At 42.2% G+C, this 20,452-nt stretch overlaps 1 protein-coding gene across 1 annotated transcript in view; it reads left to right on the top strand.

Annotated features, from left to right (window-relative positions):
* Palld (palladin, cytoskeletal associated protein) overlaps positions 1–20,452 on the top strand; it is a 387,847-nt gene that overhangs the window by 143,203 nt on the left and 224,192 nt on the right. The window contains exon 2 of the mRNA XM_059245052.1: positions 15,157–15,335. Within this exon, the coding sequence (XP_059101035.1) occupies positions 15,157–15,335 (179 nt within the window). The remainder of the gene's footprint in view (positions 1–15,156; positions 15,336–20,452) is intronic.

Below are 20,452 nucleotides of genomic sequence, written 5' to 3'. Positions count from 1 at the left end.
ACAGTCAGCCTAGCTCCCTGGTGAGTTCCAGGCCAATAAGAGACATTATCTCAAAAAAAAAAAAAAAGGTAAAAGGCTCCTAAGAACCAACACGCAGGGCTCTCCTATGGCTTCCACACACTTGCACAAATGGGCACACACACTTGGGCACACACACTTGTGCGCTCACATGCACCCACCCACAGACACATATTAGTTAGAAGCACTTTCCCAGCGGAATGCCTTCAGTGTTCTTGACTTCTCAGCACTGAGAATAGATGGTGCCTGGGATGGGGTGGGGATGGATACGGTACTCAAGCTGTCTCTAGAAGTAAAAATCTGGGATTACAAAGTTGAGAGGCAGCTTCCTAAACACACCGTGACCACAGCAGCACGTTCCTTCTGTAAAGAAAAAGCACAATTGTATCTCATTGACTGACTTAGGACTGACAGCTCCACTGTCTTCAGCTGATGTCTATGAGAAGAATATTTAGGGGAAATCTAAAACAGATATCAGCAAATGAGTCAAGTGCAGGACAGAAAGCTATCAAAACACATGTAGCAAATAAATTTCTCAAGAATTATTCTCTAGTCTCACAGCAAGGCTTTAAAAGTCTCTTTAATGCTCTCGGGCGTGCTATTGAAAAATTAAATTACACATCACTGGATTTGAACTTAGCATGTGATTTCCTAACAGAAGGATTTGTAAAAGTTAGAGGCTCTGTGTCCATGAGATGAAGCTAAAGATGATCCCCAGGAACAAAAATGGAAACATACAGACAGACAGTGTTACTACTGAAAATGATTAAATGCAGAAACCTTTTTATGGGAGGAGAGTCTGGATGCTAGGTGTTAACTTATGTGTTCGTTTGTTTTCCAATCTATGAAATCACTTTTATAGATATATTTTCACAACATAATCTATTTACAAAATAGGGAAATAATGCAGTGTGTGTGTGTGTGTGTGTGTGTGTGTGTGTGTGTGTGTGTGTTTGTGTGCATGTTGAATATAACAACTAATACATCGCCAATAAACAACCTTCATTAGAGGGTCCCTGGAAATCTGCTGCACTATCTTGATTAAATGAGGATAATCTATGGGGTGCATCATAATTTAGAGAGCTCTGACATTTCTTGGTATCCAGCACACCAGGCATAGATGCCTCATACAAAGTTCATGCGTGAGTCATCAACCATCTACTACAAGAAAGGGTACAGCATAACATCTTAATCAAATATCCATCTAGCTCTTGAATTCTCTCTCTACAGCATCCCTGTCAATTATTTCCCATCTTCAATTCTCTAGTGACAGAGAACTCACTAATTCTTCCCACTTTATTCCAATCCATTCCATCTTTGGACATATGGAATAATTTGAGCTATTAAAAATCTGAGGGGTTTTCCAGATCTTTCAAAATTGACCTAATAGGGGTTTTTTAGGGGGGTGGGGGTGGGGGGGTGTTTGTTTTGTTTTTGTTTTCTTGGTTTTTCGAGACAGGGTTTCTCTGTGTAGTTTTGATGTCTGTCCTGGATCTCACTCTGTAGACCAGAGTGGCCTCGAACTCACAGAGATCCACCTGGCTCTGCTTCCCGAATGCTGGGATTAAAGACGTGCGCCACTGTCACCCAGCTACCTAATAGTTTTTAAAATTGATTTATTTGTGTATTTTATATGTGTGTGAGTGTAAGCACTCGAGTGCCGTAGAACGTATGTAGAAGTCAAGAGGACACGTTTCGGGGTTCGGTCCTCTTCCTTCACCTTGTTTTTGACGCAGGATCCTCCTTCTTTCTGCCGCTGGGCTGAGCATGCACAGTTCTTCTGACCACTTCTCCTATCCCCCCATCCCACCGGGCCTTGGGAATGCTGGGATTACAGGCTCAGCCACGCATCCAGCGCTTTAGGTGGGTTCCAGGGCTCAAACTCAGCTTGTCAAGCTTTTACATGCTAAGCCATCTCTCTGCCTGACCTGAGGAGCAATTTTAAGACCAACTCCCAGTCATCCACAGACAGTGGACCAACGGAAGCCTCAAAGCTTTAGGGATGCTAGAGTCATGTTTGGCCAAAGAAATGAAGCAAAGCACATGCGTGAAGCAGCAGCTAAACGTAGCATGCTGCCTTCCACTTTTATCTAGGACCAAGTAAGATGCTTTTAAATTCTCCCCGACATGTAACTCATCAAAATGATAAGATCATAAGAAAATGCTTTCTCATCATGGACGCAATCATGACAGTCCAAGAAGAGGTGTGGCGGAGGCAGAGAGCAGAGATGCTCTTCTTTACATGTAGGTCAGCATCTTCCTCCACAGGACCATCTCTTAAGTACTTGTACCGTCCTTGGCTGGAAAAGAAGCAGATGCAGATGTTATCATCAGTCACATTTTAAAATACCCAAATACATCTATGTTACTTGCTATCCAAGTACAGGAATATTATAATTTCTTTCAATGAATGGATACCATATGGCGAAGCCTCTCCCCTCAATTCTACACTCTCTTAGTACCACACAGTATGCAAAGATGCTTTGCTCTGTGGTAAGGAGTCACATGTGCATTTTTTTAAATTAGTGACTATTTATTCATTCATTTATTTTTGCCTTTTGCCAAGTCTATATATGCTTCCAATGCCAATTTTTACACGCCGTATATTGTGACACATATATTGTGACCTCTGGGACACATCGCATGGAAACACTCTGTGATGGTACATTGCCAGGTAAGGAAGGGAATTCTAATGTAATCAGAAAGGAGAACACTTTCATCATGACATAAAAAGAAAAAACTTTTTTTTTTCCAAAGACAAAATTTTAAGTCTGTTTCTGGTCATAATGCAAATTCTCGAATTTAGGAAGAAAAATATTTGACCAATCAGTATGACATGTCAGCCTGAGAAGATTTGTCCAGATCAAGCTACTGAAAGTGAAAGTGCCATTTTATTCGTTATTCAAATGGCCAGCTACACCAAGGTATAATTAATCCCGACTTCCTGTTCTTCCTCACACACCTGAGGCTCCTCCCTGCTCCGGCAGTAGCTACACCCGGGAGATCTGAAGAGACGCACTGGGAGGCAGCTTTCTTGGAAAATGCCTCACCTGTCTACAAATTTGAAAGTATGTACTTGATCCAGATGGTGGGTGAGGAGACAGGTGTGATTTAGAGAATGACCTGAATGACCCGCGTGGACAGAGCCAGAGGAGCAGCTTTTACAAGGTGTCTGAGATTCTATTGGGGACTTGCTTCAGGGACTGTGTTAGATGTTTAATCTAGCTAGTCGAGTACCTAGATCTGTGGGGTGTGTGTGTGTGTGTGTGTGTGTGTGTGTGTGTGTGTGTGTGTGTGTTGCTGCACGAGTTTTATGAAGCCATTTGCTATCCCAGGCAGAAGAGTTACTGCAGGGCCCATGAGTGTTGTCTGTGAGCACACCCTTCCACCCCTTACTTTCCCTCTTGAGTTGAAAGCATGCTCTCCTCGGTGGTTGCTTCATTTATCATAGCTCTCCTCGGGAAGCTAAGTTCTCTAAGTATGGACTTGGAGAAGGAACACAAAATAAGAACACAGGGAAACCATACAGGGGAGAAGGTGGCTTTGAAAGAAGTTAGCTGCCCCAAAAAGCCTTTACTTGAGAAGAGAACGTCTTCTGGACTTAGAGTTTAACTGTGCATGCTCAGCTGGACTTAGGTGCTGGCTTTGTGGTTCTTGAGACACCCAAGTGGCCACATTGTAATGACACTGGACTAGTGTAGAACCAGAAAGCCGTGAGAGGAAACCATGGACTCTCCCCTACCTCTGACAGGACAGCCACCAATCTGAGCAGCTGAAAGCACTTTCCTTGCTCCTTCCCTCAGCTGGTAGAGCCTCCACCCACTGAAGCTCACTTGGAGAAGTGAACGATAGGAAGAGAGGCCTCTTGAACAGCAAAGAAGACAGCTTTTTAGAAAGCAGTGTGAATGGTCAATCCTTGCTTCTTGGCCCCGACTGCTTATCCTCTTTCTTCTTCCCTCGCCTCTAGTCATGAGCAGCTAGCAGTGGCTCCTTTAGTGCATGAAACCAAGCTAGAGGAATTTTAGATGAAACATCCTTAACTTTGTGGGGATGGATGTTCTCCCACAGAGGAGGGAAGTTGGGCTCAATGCTGTTGCTTATCATTAGGCATAGACTACAACTGGGCTTTCTGGGAGTCCAGAAGTGAACTGCATTTTGGTTTCTGCAATTCCAGAGTTGAAGACACCAAGGAGAGCCGCTGTCCCTTTCCTAGTTTTGGCTTTGGGCCCTTCGGGTTTCATAATTCTGAGGTAATCGCTGTTATTTCGATGGACAAGTTCCAAGAGCGTAGATGATTGACGGCAGTGCCTAATAAAACATCTCCCATTTTTATCCCCTTTGGAATGTCATCCAAATTACAACAATGGCTAATAAGTACCTGCCATCACTGCAGCCACAAAAGAGCTGACTGTGCACCTCGAGCTGGTTTTATGCGTGCGATGTCTCGTTCCCAGGCTCTGTAATCCATTCCTTCCCCCGGTTTGAGGGCTTGGAAGCATTTAGTACAAATTTTCAGTGCAGGTAGCTTTGAAGTACGACTTGTTGGGTCATGCTGACTTATTTGTGTGCTTGCCTAGAGAAGGGGGTGAGAAGGAGCCGATTTTTTAAGCTAACAGGTGTAACTCGAAAAGTCTGTAATTGACTGACATGGGGTTGAGAATCTTACCCATCCCCCACCACACCCTTGTATCTAAAATTTATGCCAGGTACTAAATACCATTATCACAGAGTGAGACAGGATCTTAGTGATCATTCAGTTCACGTTTTGCCAGAATGTGTCTCACACCACCCTGGCCCTTCAACATGATTCTCAAAGCACGTGTTCCACAGTCAAATATGATTGAGAATGATGTCCCCTCCTCCCATATTTCCCTCCTAGAGAGGTTGTATCTTGGCACAGCCCCAACTCTAGAAAGTCCTCTAGTGGAGAGAGATCTTTAGTTTTGTTGAATCCAGTGTTTTGTAAATGTCTCGAGCCACAGAACTCTCCAGTGGTATCCGTCAACCTGTAGCAGAACTACTTTCTTGGGACCCATGGCAGGAAACACTAGTTAAAGTCATGGCTCAGATTTTACAGTGTAGTAAAGTCGAACCCCAAATAAGAGGATGACAGGATCACAGTGGCCTTAGTGGCTCCGTGGGCCAGACACAGTAAGAGCCAGGGCTGCTAACTCCCGTACCAGGTCCTTCCTACTGAGCCACCAATGTGGAGGACATTAGGATCAATCTACGGTTTTTAACAGCTTCTGGCAGCATAAATATTTGGTGTAGATTTAACTTGAGTATTTTTATAGTTGTTTTGTAAGGATAGCAATGAAATAACTCTGTGCTCATAATGTGCAGCCACAAAACCGTCATTCATGGGCAAAACAAAATAAAATCCTTTGCAAAGTTTAATCTTATCTAAGTTGGTGCAGTGCCTCTGGTCCTCTTTCGGTTTTTTGTTTTCATTTTTTTTTCTTCTTCCCCGTAAGGAGATAAAGTGAATACTGAGAGAAGAATTGCTAGCTATGAGTTTGGTTTAGGCTCATCATCTATCTTATCCGATTTTCCTGGGCTTTGAATTTCAAAAAGCCAGTTTGTTTATTGGGGCCTTTTGCACGGTCAGGTTAAAGCACATCTGTTGTCCACATAGATTGAGCTATTGGCCTTCAAGCTAAGCAATCATGAAATTATAGCCATAGTAAATTTAAACAAGAACTCGTCTCAGGCCGGGCAGCCCATAAATCCACATGACAGAATAAACATGGTACGTCTTGTGGTTAATATGAGCACATGTGAAAAATTAAGAAATCTTTGGTGACAAGACAAAAATTACTCCATAAAAATTAATTGGTGTTTAACTGAGGATGTACAAAAATGCAGTGCTTACAGATGGCCTAACAGTGAGTTCAGGCATAACATAGCTCGTGCGGGACCTTACTTGACTTTTGGTTGTGTGGGTCTCCAGTTCACGCAGAGCCCTACCATGCCTTAAGGAGAAGGGGCCACCTGGGAATTATAAGCAGAGCTGGCTATAATTCCCTTTGTCTTTCAGAGGCTTATCTTCCCTTTATTTCATTTTCATTATCATGATGATAAAGAAATGGTTGCTTTAGTTTTCTGTAGACATGGGCTTGAACAAAGCATGGGGACTTGGGCAGCGAACACAGCTCAGGGGCTTGGCTTGCTCCCCGAGGTTATCATTGACACACCTTGAAGAGAAAGTATTTCAGGAACCAATGAAGTCACAAAGAAAAAAAAAATGAAGAAAAAAAATGGAGAGACATCTTTTCAGCCTGACTTGCCTTTCCCGTAAGCACAAAGGAAGTGACTTAGATGAAGACATAAAATCTCAACTGTTTTCAAAGGTTTTTTTATTCAGTACACATTTTCTTGTTTCCATGAACTGGCCTCTTTGATTTACCACTTTGTTTAGCAGCATTAGAGAGCATTAGTCAAGATTCGCTAGTGAAGCTTTTTGCCTCTTATAAATCGAATTTGTTTCATCTTAAAAGCCACGTGTTTAAAATGTGGCACGCAAAAAAAAAAAAAAAAAATTCCCGAGATGCATCGTTGTGGTTCCATAAAAGAAAAATGGTCAGATGAAACTGCCACTCATAAAATCTATATTTCTTGCTAAATGGTAGCATTAGAATGGGATTACCAGTCAACTCATAGCCAGCTGATGCCGTACGTGAATTTAGAACATAAACCATCAATGGGTTACAACTGGGAAGTGTGTACTATGCTTTGTTGGTGTGTTTGTTAGTTCCTCTTGTCTTACCAGTTGGATTTATTCTCATAAATGTCAACATCCATAGCTCTGTCATGCAGAATCTGGGTACTCTGAGCATGTACAGATGTATACCCCTGCTCCAACACACACTCTGAGCCTCAGAGCAAAAGGAAAACCATTCTGGGAGATAAATGTTTAAATTTTCTTCTGCCACCCAAGAATGGAAAGGATGAGCAGTTTTGAGGTTCAGCCACTTGCCAGAAGCAGCTGCAGTACCCTGATTTTCTTCCACCTCTGGCCTCTGACCTCTGAGTGAGCACAGTGCTGCAGAGAGATACCCTTGACCTCACAGCAGATCAGCAGTTCCCCTAAACCTTGCTGTGAAACACAGAAAATGAATAACGAAACAGGGAGCTGTTCTATGTAAAAATGCCTGCTTAGATTTTAGTCCAACCACTTCTTGCTGCTGCCACCATCACATGAATCTTGGATGTTGGGCAGAATTGCATTTTTAGGTTAGAATGTGTGGGAGTTCCTAGGTACTGAGGAACATTGTGCAACAGAAAGAATCATATACATAAAAACCTCACTCAAAACCTAACACAGCATAGATTAAATGCACTTCCTATGAAGCTTTTAATACACCAGTTCTCTTTCTTCCTACGTTCTACGTTCCCTTATGACCAAAAGAGAGTATTGTGAACTCCGTCCACATCATTCTCTCTTTGGTAAGTTGGCTTTGACCAAAGCCCTCTATCCAAAGCAAGCTTTTTAATCTGTAAGTATGAAGCCATAACCATTTTGTAAGAAGGATTTTTAAAGGAGTCTGCTTCCTTACTACCTAGAAGTAACCCAACTCCTTAGATGCTGTTTTTGTCGCCTCTAGCTGGCATTTCCACTCCATCAGCCTTCAGGCAGGTTAGGAGATACCTGTGTTCCCAGGCATTTCTCAATGGGAGCTCAAGTAAATAAGCCCTTTGATGAACGAATAAATAATTGCTGAATAAACTATTGAATAAATGGATGACTATGACTATAGAGCCTAGCCCTATACATTTTATTTCCGGTTGCTGCCAAGTTATTATCACCCCCTGTGTATGGCCTTGAAGTCTGACAACCAGTCACATCGGGTTTAATTCCTACGTTCACACCCCTTCATTCTTTTGTCAGGGGGATTTAGCGCACACACTAATTTTTCAAGGTTGGCTTCTCCAGTTTCCCTGGACTCCTTCTTGTGCAGCAGTGGAGCCAGAGATTAGAAAGTGGGAATCGGGAAACTTTGTTAAAACATGTTTGTATCCAGAGTTGAAAACTTGATGAGAGGTGGGGATAAAAGCATGGAGGGAAATGGAGATTATCTAGATTTAATTGCCGGTGAGCCTCTTTCTCATTACTATAGATGAATGACAGTCACTTGTATCTAAAAATACAGTGCAATGACTTCACAAGGTTGGTGTGAGACTAAGATAAGTTCTTATTGCAAATAGTTCTTACATGCAGTGAGGTCTTACATGCAAAGCACACAATATGTAATTCTCATTCTACATATATTAACTTTTCCCCATAATTTGACTATATTATTTTTAAGTGCTATCATTTAAAAACTACTATATCACCTCTTTGCTGCAACTGAAAGATTTCACTTGTATATTTTAATGATTTTTTTTTAATTTAAAGAAGTTTCAATGTGTGGCCAACCATGTTGGTGGCACCTGTAACCCCAGAAACAAGGAGCCTGGGGCAAGAGGATCACAAGTTCAAGGCCAGCCTGGGCTATACATCAAAACTTTGTCTCAAAAACAAAGTATATGGCTCAGTGGGTAAAAGTGCCTGATGCACACACATGGGGACCTGAGTTTGGATCTGGGCACTCAGGTAAAAGCTGGCACAGCAGAATACTTCTGTGACACCCACGCTGTGGCGATGGAGTCAGGCAGATCCATACACAAGGCTCCTTGGCCCAGCACTCTAGCCAATCAGTGTGCTACAGGGTTCAGTGAGAGACCCTGTCTCAGAAAGCTAAAGCACTGTAGAAAAGACACCCCATGTTAGGCTCTAGCCTGCATAAGCATGCATTTGCACCCAGACAAGTAAATGTATGAACACATATAACACATAGAGAAGAAAAGGATTTGTTAGATGAAGAAAACTTCTGAGTGTGGTTGAAGCTGGCAATACTAAGACTCCAGATTTCCAATGTGCCGTCTAGTATATTACTCACCAGATAAATGAACTCTTAGAATTCAAGTTTGGAAGCACAAAAGAGTAGAATTTTAACCCAGTTGACTCTTTGTTACCCAAAGTACATGTTTCCATCTAGTTCCCCTCTCACTCAGTCCTCGACTTTGTCCTTACCTCATCACAAACAGAATGGACTTTGAAGATCCAGAGGAATGGGAGGCTGTTTTCTCTAGCAAAGGACCAAGCTTAGAATGGCAATCATGTGTCACTTTAAGCTTTGACTTCATGTGCTTTGTAGTCTGCCCAAACAGCTTTTCTGAGGCTTCTGATCCCTTACATCATTCTGATTGATTAGTGATGTCTGCCACGGAAAAGCAGGGGGAGTGTGGGAGGGGGGCAATGTCATTGCCTTGGCTTTGCCTTACGATGTAGTTTACCATGCCAACATTGGTTTTTTTCCTTCCTTCCTTCCTTTCTTTCTTCCTTTCTTTCTTCTTTCTTTCTTTCTTTCTTTCTTTCTTTCTTTCTTTCTTTCTTTCTTTCTTTCTTTTCCAACATTGGTTTTCTTAAACTCCTCTAGCAATGAGAGCTTTCTGTAGGAAAAAAAATTAGGAGGTCAGCATTTGGTCAACAGGCCTGACTTTCACCTCCTCTCTAAATACTGAATGTGCTGAGTTCTTTGCCAGGAAGCTGTTAGAATTATGACTTTGTGCAAACTTAACTAAACAAACATGACTATAGCACACATCTAATGTGGGTTGTCAAGATGTCAAAAATCAAAGGTTCTTTTAGCTTAGCAAAGAAGGCCATTTACATCTGCTGCAAGCTACATGAAGAGTGGTCAAGGCTGATCTCCTTTCCTGATGCACGCATGCACTAACTACATTGTTTTACGTTTATGCTTGTAAAGTACACTTCAGCTTGACTCGGTCAGAGTACATGAACTTCTCAACATAAACATTCTAAAGCAAAATCTAGGGCATTGATGTGATTTAAACTATCCGTTCAACCCTTTCATCTTTTATACACTTGTTGCTTTATTAATGCACCAGCAATGGTCCAAGTTTTGAAATGTCAGCTCTTGTGAAGCCAACAGGCCTGGAGCTTATCGCAGTTAAAAGGCAGTAGAGTGAGTGAGACCCTGTGGGAAAGAAGCAGGAGGGGAGGGAGAGGAGAGGAGGAGATCATTTATACTTATAGTTCACCAAAGAAGGAAACAAAGTCATACCATAGGAAGAAGAACCAAGTCAACCCCAAGGCCAAATGAGGGTAGAGAATCTGTGGATAGAAGCCACTATTACAATTTCTATAGAAAGGATAGAAATAGGCAGCCCGATGAGCCAACTGATGCTTGGCCCATTGGGATGAGTCAGCGGGTTCCTAGAAACAGAGTCTGTCCCTACTTTTTAGTACCAGGCTAAGAGACAATGAGGGCAGGTAAGCAAGTGGTGGTCCTGGGTAAAAGCTCTGTGGAAAAGGTGACAGGAGCAGGTGCTCTGGGTTGGCTGGTTTGCATGGGAAAGGCGTGCTTGCAGCTCAGTTTAAGATCTCTAGGTACTGGCTGACCCTGGGAAGGACAGTCTCTCCATGGCCACAAGACTCCAGATGCCAAAGCAGTAGAAGCATAGGAAATAAAAGGTGTGTGTATATACATATATGTATTCACACACACACACACACACACACACACACACACACATATTCCTGCTGAAGTACAATGAAACTGGAACGCACAGGAATAACTGATTTCAATATGAGTGGGAGGGCACATGCCTGTGGCACCAGCACTTGGGAAGCAGAAACAGGAAGATCAGGAGTTCAGGGCCAGCCTTGGGAGATACTGAATTGAGACAGTAAGTAGAGACCAGCCTGGGCTACAAAAGAACCTATGTCAAAGATCTCACCTCTTGAAAAATAGTGTGTGTGTGTGTGTGTGTGTGTGTGTGTGTGTGTGTGTGTGTGTGTGTGTAATATTACATGCCTCTAACAGGAAAAACTAAATATAATAGTCTTGATAAAGACACGGTATTAAGTCCATTGTGTCGAAGAAAGTACTTATCTGGCTCTAGCATATGAAATAAATACTCCTTAAGGTATATTTCAGGTACTGTGTATTGTGCTTGGAGGATTTTTTTTCTTTTAGTCTTATACCGATTGTTATTACATTATAATTAGTCTATTAAAAGGTACAAATTCTGTGAAATTGATATTCTAGAAAAGCGTTCTATAATATGCACTTAGGATTTTAGCAGGTATTAATGAGAATCCCATGGACTATTACGTTTGGCAAATGGTAGATCAGACAACATGACACAGTATCTTTCTGCAGGCCTTCTCAGAGCATTTAACAAGAAAAGTAAATGGTAAACCTCACAGGCTGAGTGAGCATGGAGTCACGTGTGACAGCTACACTCTAGCTCTGTGCTACACGCTATGGTCAATAAGAAATTGCTCTAAATCTATTTTATTTTGCAATCAAGAAGTAGTTCATATAAGGTGGCTAAGGACTGGGAGAGAAAAGAAGTGAATCCAGGCCTGGTGACTTAGTCCTTTAATCCTAGCACATGCAGGAGGCTGAGGCAGGAAGATCACTGTAAGTTCTAGGCCTGCCTGGACAGTAGAGTGAGACCTTATCTCAAAAAAAAAAAAAAATCAGATAGAGGAAGCAAAGAGGGCATATGGAAGAATTTTGAGGGAAGAAGAGAGGGGGAGATATGGTCAAAATGTGTTATAATGTATATATGAAATTATCACAATAAAACCCATTATTTCATGCTAATTAAAAAAGTAGTCCATTTTCTAGGTAGAGAAACAAGATATAAATACATTAGACATTGAATAATGATAGAAGAAAATAATACAGAAGATAAAAAAAAAGTAGTAGTAAGTGGGGCTGCAGAGATGTCTCAGTGGTTTAGAGCATTTGTTGTTATTGCAAAGGACACAGGTTCAATTCCCAGCACCACATGGTGCCTTGCAACCATCCATAACTCCAGTTCCAGGGAATCTGACATCCTCTTCTGGCCACGATATACACCCAGCATGCACGTGGTACACATACATACATGCAGGCAAAAAAAAAAAATAAAATAAAATAAAGTAAATCTTTTCGAAAGGAGTAATGATCAATTGTCAAATAAGTTAAGTGATATTAAAAGTTTTTAAGGACGGATGGGAAAAACAAAAGAACTCTGAATGTGCCTACTTGCAAGAGACCAGAGATGGGAAGCCCAGTGGCCTTAGGATGGAGAATTGGGACTTGTTGATACAAGTTAGCATGACCAGGGTATATTAGATCCAGACGTAAAGGTTATAGTCACATGAAGCACTCAGGGATCCTCAGTGATGGAGTAGACTTAGGAAGAGGGTCAGCATTCTGTGAGGTCTACAGTGCGGGAAAAAACAGGCTCCAGTAAACTTTTCCTAGAAAGTAGAGAGAGTGGGTTTCAGCACTGCACAGTACATTGCAACTCCTTCCCGACTCCACCATCGTAAAACAGAAGCAGCCACGAGACAATGGATAAATGAATGAGTGTGGTACACTTTGAAAAAAAAAAAAAAAAAAGAACTTTATTGACTCCAAAGTTTGAGGTTATTGTAATTTTCACTGTCACACAATATTATTCTTCTTTTGATTTTTCCCTCTCAGCCAACTCTAAAGTGTAAAAGGCAGAATTTGCTGACAACCGTGGCAAAAATGGGATTGCAGGCTGTAAATTGGTGGAGTTAGAGGGTGAGGTCCTACACACACTCGTGTGGCTGGCAAAGGCTCCCATTGAGGTACATCCACCCCATGGACATCAACTTCTTCTTCTTCTTCTTCTTCTTCTTCTTCTTCTTCTTCTTCTTCTTCTTCTTCTCCTTCTCCTTCTCCTTCTCCTTCTCCTTCTCCTTCTCCTTCTCCTTCTCCTTCTCCTTCTCCTTCTCCTTCTCCTTCTCCTTCTCCTTCTCCTTCTTCTTCTTCTTCTCCTTCCTCCCCGTACCCTTTCACTTTTCATTTTCACTTAACGGTGGGTTCCTATCTTTTTCCTAGAAGCCAAAACCATCTAATACCAGAAAAGATACACAAAGTCCACAATTAGTTTCAGAGCTGACCAAGCATGATTCCATGCTTTTCTCATAGACAACACTCAGTAGTTCTGTGTTGGGTTGAAGCTTTGTCTGCTCAGCGAGCCTTTGTCTTGGCCTGGGAGGGGTTGTTTGTAACAAGGATTAATGCAGAGGATCAGAAAAGAATTCCAAAGAAGGGAAGGGAAGGGTTAAAACAGTAGGAGGGTAACCCTTGAGGGCTATGTAGTAGTGAGCCTCTGGAATATTTGACAGAAGCAGAAGTTGATCATAAAAAGAATGATAGAAAGCAAAACTAAGGCAGAGTCACTAGGAAGTCATCAAGGACAGACTTGAGGTTCAAGGCATGACAGGTGGAAGAAATTCAGGAGCCTTAGTCTGATGACAGACACAGAGTTAATTTATCCTGTATCAGAAACAGAGAGCTAAAGTAATCAATGAAAGCCAACACCACGCTTAGCGCTAGTTGGTAGCAAGCTGGACCACATCTGTGAAAAGAGAGAAGAAAAGGGACGTGACAAGGCTTTAGGTAGGATGGCTCGCTAAGACTTTATGCAAACAGGAAAAAAAATCACACAGTGCCCCAGAATTACGAAAGACTGCCCCAAAATGATATGAGCCACACTATATGAAACGGTGCATGGTGGTGGCTCATTATGTTGTATTTTTTAATTCCCGACGTCATCGCTGTTCTCTTGTAAGTAGTGGCATGTGGTTTTTAATATGGCTTCTGGGGCTAGTGCTCTGAGAATTAGCAAGGCCTTTGCTTCACTAACTTTGTTTTCAAATTAAATATGAACCTACACCCCATAACTCCAGATAAAAAATTAGTCCCTAGTGTTGTCATATTTTCACAAAAGGACACCAAGCCCAGAGACTTTTACAGACAATCAGACTCCGAACAAATTTCTTAGCATTATTAAGAGCTGAACTGAAAATATACTTCCAGAATCTCCAGGCTTCTTACTTTAAACAAGCATGTTCCCATGTTTCTTTAAGAACGCATCACACTAGCAGGTTTGAGGGGAAGGTATTTGTTCTTTTGTTTGTTTTGTTTTCTGTGAAAGCAGCAGCTTGCTGTTGGAGTTTGAGGAGCTGGGGAAATAGAAGAAAGACCATGCAAAGGAACCTCTGTCTGTCAGCTCCAGACTCCTGCCACAACGTCCTGGCCCTTAGGGAAAGGAAAGTGTTAACTAGCAAGGACAATTTACAGCTCAGTTGCTCCCTCTCTCTCCATCTTGGAGAGCGAAGCAGTCAGCTAGAAACTGTTATAAATATCAGGAACGCCAAGGCATTTGATCCTGTACTGCTCACTGCTCAGAAGTCTTGCTGATCAATAGACATTGCTTTAATGGCCGTGTTTCCTGAGCATTGCAGATAGTTTGAGCGTAAAGTTTATATTCCTTTTATGTTCTTCCTTACACAAGAATAATAGGTAAGCCGGGCGGTGGTGGCACACGCCTTTAATCCCAGCACTCGGGAGGCAGAGCCAGGCGGATCTCTGTGAGTTCGAGGCCAGCCTGGGCTACCAAGTGAGTCCCAGGAAAGGCGCAAAGCTACACAGAGAAACCCTGTCTCGAAAAACCAAAAAAAAAAAAAAAGAAAGAATAATAGGTAAAATTGTAATGATCATGGAAGTCCTACATTATATATAAAATGTGTTATAAGACACTTTGAGGTTTTTTTGGGGGGTTTTTTGTTTTGTTTTGTTTTTTGTTTTTTGTTTTTTAGAGACAAGGTTTCTCTGTGTAGCTTTGCACCTTTTCCTGGAACTCACTTGGTAGCCCAGGCTGGCCTCGAACTCACAGAAGTCCGCCTGGCTCTGCCTCTCGAGTGCTGGGATTAAAGGCATGCACCACCACCGCCCGGCTCACTTTGAGTTTTAGTTCCTTAATTTTGTAATCAAACCAGTCTTTGCAAGTTCGACGAGGTCATTTATTTTAAGGTTACTAAAATGTGCAAGATGCTTTACAAAGAAAATTTTCGTGGGGTAGGTGCGTCTAGTCTTTAATTTCACAGTCCAGGTTCAGTTTCCATGAGGAACACTGACACAGAACTTTTACCAAGCACACATCCTCTGGCCTAGCATGAGCCTTGCTCAGCGTCCAGCCTCTGCTTTACTGTATGCCTCACCCATTGCACTGACATCCCTGTTCGTCTCTGTCCTGCAGATGGTTCTGTGAGGGAAAGGAGCTGTACAACAGTCCTGACATTCAGATCCGAGGCGACGGAGAGGAGCTGCACACCTTGGTCATTGCTGAGGCCTTTGAGGACGACACAGGTCGCTACACGTGTCTGGCAACAAACCCCAACGGCTCAGACACCACGTCCGCAGAGGTGTTCATTGAAGGTAAGGAGGGCGTGGAGGGGTGAGGTGTGAATGGTCTTCTGGCTGTCCTCCAGGCCTCCCTGCAGTCCTGTGAAGAGAACTTTCCAGTGCAAACAGTGCTGTGGTGGTGTGGGTCAAACCTCATTTCTCCTGAACAAATCTGGGAGTCCACTGAACTCTGCCTTGAACCGTTCTGACACCCAGGCGTGCATCAACTTGTTCCTTTTTATCTCCGCCACATTTAACTTGAATTTATTTACAATATGAAGCACACAGTTTAGTTTTTCTCTCAAGTAAATGAAGTATGAAATTGTAATTAAAACACTGTATCATCCAAAGTTATAAAAGATTTAGGGAGTTACTTACTCATGGGGATTAGAAGTGATGAGTATTCTGAAATGTTTTCATTTTTACTAAATTTGAGCATTGTGCTTTTGTTGTTGTGGTTGTTAAGACTCCCTTATTTCCACTAATTAACCACGAACTTGAATGAATTGGTGAGGATAATTTCAAAAACTAATGCTGTAAGAGCAGTTTGAGAGAATGGAATACTTCTTTCTTTTTTTTATTCTTGCCATTCATTTTTATTTCGTGACTCCTTTGCCACCACCCACACCTACCCCTGCCCAGTGTATATATACATCTTACTTTACTTTGAAAAAAATCAAAATTGTCTGGAAAATTTAGCCTACTATTTCTTTTTACATTTAGTCATTTTAAAAATTAACAGTTATAAAAGTATATATATATATGTATATATATACTTTTTATATAATTATATTCACAGCCATATAATTAGACTCAAACTTTCCCCTACAATGTAGCCTTCACAAGGACCATAGACAGAACTGACTCTTATTCTTTGCCTCAAAATGGAGCTTGTAGCCAACCTGGAAGAGCCTAAGACACTCTATCACAAAAGGATCACACATTCCACTTTCAGTAACTCACAGACATGCCTTTATTCCTGGGCTAATTCCAATCTTGCTGTGAAATAGTCCCAATCTGGTTTTACCTTTTACCAGCTTCAGGGTTCATCAGCTGGAAGGAGTTTGGATGCTGAGATCCTGAGGAAAATTAACAGATGGATGAGTATTTCAACCCGCTTCTTTCCTCTTCCTTGTTTCTTCTTCATTCCTTTTGCTATTTAAGACTTTCAAGAGCTGAGCCTGGACACGGTGGTACCTGTAAATCCAGCACTTGGGAGGTGGAGTCAGGAAGAGCGGAGTTTAAGGCCAGCTTAGACTCCATGAGACATTATCTTATGTGTGTGTGTGTGTGTGTATTATCTTCATATATATATGAAGCTGAGTAGAAAATCTTATACACTGGTATTAACTTTAGATCAGAGAATGGAATACTTCTATTATTCATTCATTAATCATTGTTTTAACAAGACCAAGCCTTGTTAAATTGGAAAACTTGGTTACCAAAGTATCATAGTTTAGGTAATATAACTATTTCTGGATCAGTACCAATAGTTTTAAGTAATCAGAGGTGCTTTACACCACACTTCTCAGATTGCTTTTTAATCTACCATGTCATGGCTATCTCATAAATCAACTGCTTCTTAAAACAATAGCTAAAATTTCAAACAAGCACGAAAACACTAGAGGCCTCTGCTATGTTAACCTTCAGTTATCAGGTATTTTGTCTTATTACGTTATACTTCTTCATTGCCAAAGCAAAAGAAAATGCGGTCTGAACTCTTGTCTAGAGCACCTTCAAGAGCTAGCAAAGGAGTTTGAAAAGTAACAAGTGTGGCTGACTGAAAACTGGTACCTTTGCTTTTGAAAGGACTTTCCACCTTGTATAAGGGTTTTCAGGAACCTCTAGCAACCTTGTCCTCTTAAGGAAAGCAAACAGTCCACGGCCAATGCCAATTACCTGTACGCACTTGTAAAGCACACACACACACACACACGCACGCACGCACGCACGCACGCACGCACGCACACGCACACGCACATTCACACACATATGCACACACACACAGGCATGCAGATAAATCTCTTTAAGCCTCTCTGTCATTCCTTTGAGGCGTTTCTCTGATTTCCATTTTGCAAATGAGAAACAGACCCAGAAAGGTTGAGAGGGCTCCTCCAATTTAAAGTGCATGTTCTTAACCACTCCACCACACTGGTAAATATTTTCAAGTGCTTCATACATGAAAAATCAATGGCAAAGAGAAGTCTCATCTCATAATGAGTTATTAGTAAATGTCACTAATGAGCAGGTCTATAGTGAACGTCTTGTAGCATTTTAGAACACAGTGAGGGTGACTGAAAGAAACTTGCTTGCAGATTATGACACCTTAAAATGCAACACCTCATTTGCTTGGAGGCTTGCTAGAAACAAATGGGAATTTTTTTCCTATGTACAGTCTTCCCATTATACTCATTAAATTCTCTTAAGCCTCTGGTCATCAGTTTTTGTGGGTCTTGATAGTATGTGACCTTAGATACCTTTAAGGGAGGATAAAAGAGCTGGGCAAAGCAAGAGAAGGAGCAAATAAGATTCATCTTCCTAAGAATAACATAAACCACTACAGAAACTGGCTAACATTGACCTTGTTAAATATGAATAAATATTAAAGTTTTAAGTGAAAAATTTAAGTGTATATTAATCCCCGAGAGCAATGGCTTGAAATGGGAGTCAAGCTCAGACACATTCCTAGTCTCACTGAGAGAGAGTCCCAGTAAGCAATGTTTGCATTCACTAATTCCAGCACTGATTACATGTAGGCCTTGCTCAAACACATCGCCAATTCTACATCAGCAAGGAGCCACTAGAGGTCTACCAGAAGCAAAGAGCTTCTGCAGAGCTTTAAATATCAACAAAAATCTTTTCTGAATGTTCCAAAACCTACTAGTTAGAAATTGTCTAAATGCCATTGATTGGGCCCACAGGACAGCAGAATCCAAAGGGCCACTTGCTGTCAAGCCTGACAACCTGATTTTGGGATCCACGTGGCCGAAAAGAAGGAACTCCCAAGAGTTTTCCCCTGGCCTCCACACGCGTGCTATGGTACATGTGCCGTCATGGGTGTGCGCGAGCACATGCGATAGTAATAGCAATAGGAATGACGTAATAATAAGTAAGATTATGGGTGGGGAGCTGAAACAAATTTAAGAGGTTAAATAATGATCGTGTGTGTGTGTGTTTGTGTGTGTGTGTGTGTGTGTGTGTGCTTCCATGCTCATCTGTGAGTCAAAGATTCAAACTCAGGCAATCTGCCTCTTCTTCAGAAGAAAAGGAAGAAGAAATTCTTATTATCCCTGAGGCTGCTATGATCCTTGCCTTGCTCTGCTCTTACAGCATTTTTCAGGACACAGTGAACCGTTCTTGGCCATCCTCACATGTATGTTTAATAACTGCTATGAAACATACACTGGTCCCAACCCGAAGCTCACATTAGTGAACACAGCCATTCTGAAGCTCACATGCCAAAAGAATGGAGGAGGAGGAGGAGGAGGAGGAGGAGGAGGAGGAGGAGGAGGGAGAGGAGGGGGAGGACCCAAAAAAACTTAAAAATCCAAGACCTGGCAAGTCTATGAAGGAAATAAAGAAAGCTGGGTGGGTGGAAAGCCACTAGGGAGAGGTGACGTTTGACCTAAAACCAAGAGAGAAGAGCAGGAAAAAACTAGGAAAAGTTCCAGGCAGAGAGAACACATGCAAACGCCCTGGGTGGGGAAGACCAGGAGGGCAGAAGGAACCAAAAATATCCAAGGTACCTAGACATCATCAGCTGGGTGATGGGGACAAATGCAACTTAGAAGTGAAAGGGTTTGTTTTAGCTCAAACTTCCAGGTTTGGGTCCATTATTTCCAGAAAGTCAAGGTGGCCAGAACTTGAAGCAGCTAGGCACATGACATCCATAGTCAAGAGCAGAGAAAAATGAAGGCTTGCAAGCTTCATGTTGTTTAATTTGCCCTTTACACTTAGAGAGTCTAAGATCCCCTGCCTAGGGAATAGTGCTGTCCACAGTGGGCTGGGTCTTGCCACATCTATCAGCATAATCAAGACAATCCCCCATGGACATGCTCACAGATGCTCACAGACCAATCTAATTTAAGCAGTCTCCCACTGTCTTCCATGATACATTGTATCAGGTTGACAGTTCAAACCAACCATCACCTGGGCAAAAGGAAGCGGCTTCAGGAAGGGGGAGCTTGTCAGCAATGTCCATTCTGATGAGAGGTCAGATGAGGTTAAGGAGCAAACTACTGACTTCGGCAATGCTGGGCATGGTTGGTGATTGTAGCAAGAGGGAATTGGGGGGCAGGGTGTCAAGAGTTGAAGGAGTTACAAGAAAGTTTGCAAACTATGGAATTGGTAGCAGATATTAGATGGTCATTTGGGAAGTTTTGCCAAGTCACCAACAGAAGCTGGCAGTGTTATGATATATTATGTGGGGACCCCGAGGGTATCCCACATGTGCAGGGAAACATACTGGCAGGCTGGCAGGCAACCCACTCTATGGGGGCATGGCGGCGGAGCAGCGGGTGGATACTACATCCACACGGATATGGTTTATTGTAATAGAGAGATGGAGAGAAGATAGGAAAGAGGGAGAGAAGAGAGAAGGGGCTTCAAGGGATGCACACCTCATGGGAGTGGAGAGAGAAAGGAAGGGACAGAATTTTTCCTTAAGAAGAGGCTTCTACATCAGGACACAGGGCAGCCCCAAGAGGTAGGACTTCAAGGGGCGGATCAGAATATTAACAGGCAGTATCTGGAAAAGGGTATGAGGTCATAAGGATGGTTTGTTTGCAGTCTGTTTTCAGGCAGGAGTTACTGGAATATGTTTATATGCTGATGAAAAGACATGGTGTGGGGCGGGGGAATTAGATTATGCAGAAGAGAGGGAGATTAAGATATAAAGTCTTTAAGTGAGAGGAGAATGTGGCTCACATGTGTACAGGATGGGGAAAGAGGTGCCCCTCCTGGGCTAGATAGTAAAGGAATAGTCTCAAGAATATGTAAATAGGAAAAATAAACAACAAGTGAAATAAATTCACCCCAACTTTCCACCACTCTCCCCTCCTACCTGTCAAATGAATTATAGGGACTGGTATAGCTTTAAGAATTCTAGAAGGAGGTAGGGTGGGGGCTCTGAAAACTGGTACAAAGGAAAC

Source organism: Peromyscus eremicus, chromosome 17 (genome assembly GCF_949786415.1).
Source record: "Peromyscus eremicus chromosome 17, PerEre_H2_v1, whole genome shotgun sequence".
Lineage (NCBI taxonomy): Eukaryota > Metazoa > Chordata > Mammalia > Rodentia > Cricetidae > Peromyscus > Peromyscus eremicus.
The sequence above is the reverse complement of the archived record's forward strand: the minus strand, read 5'-3'. Positions and strand labels throughout refer to the sequence as shown.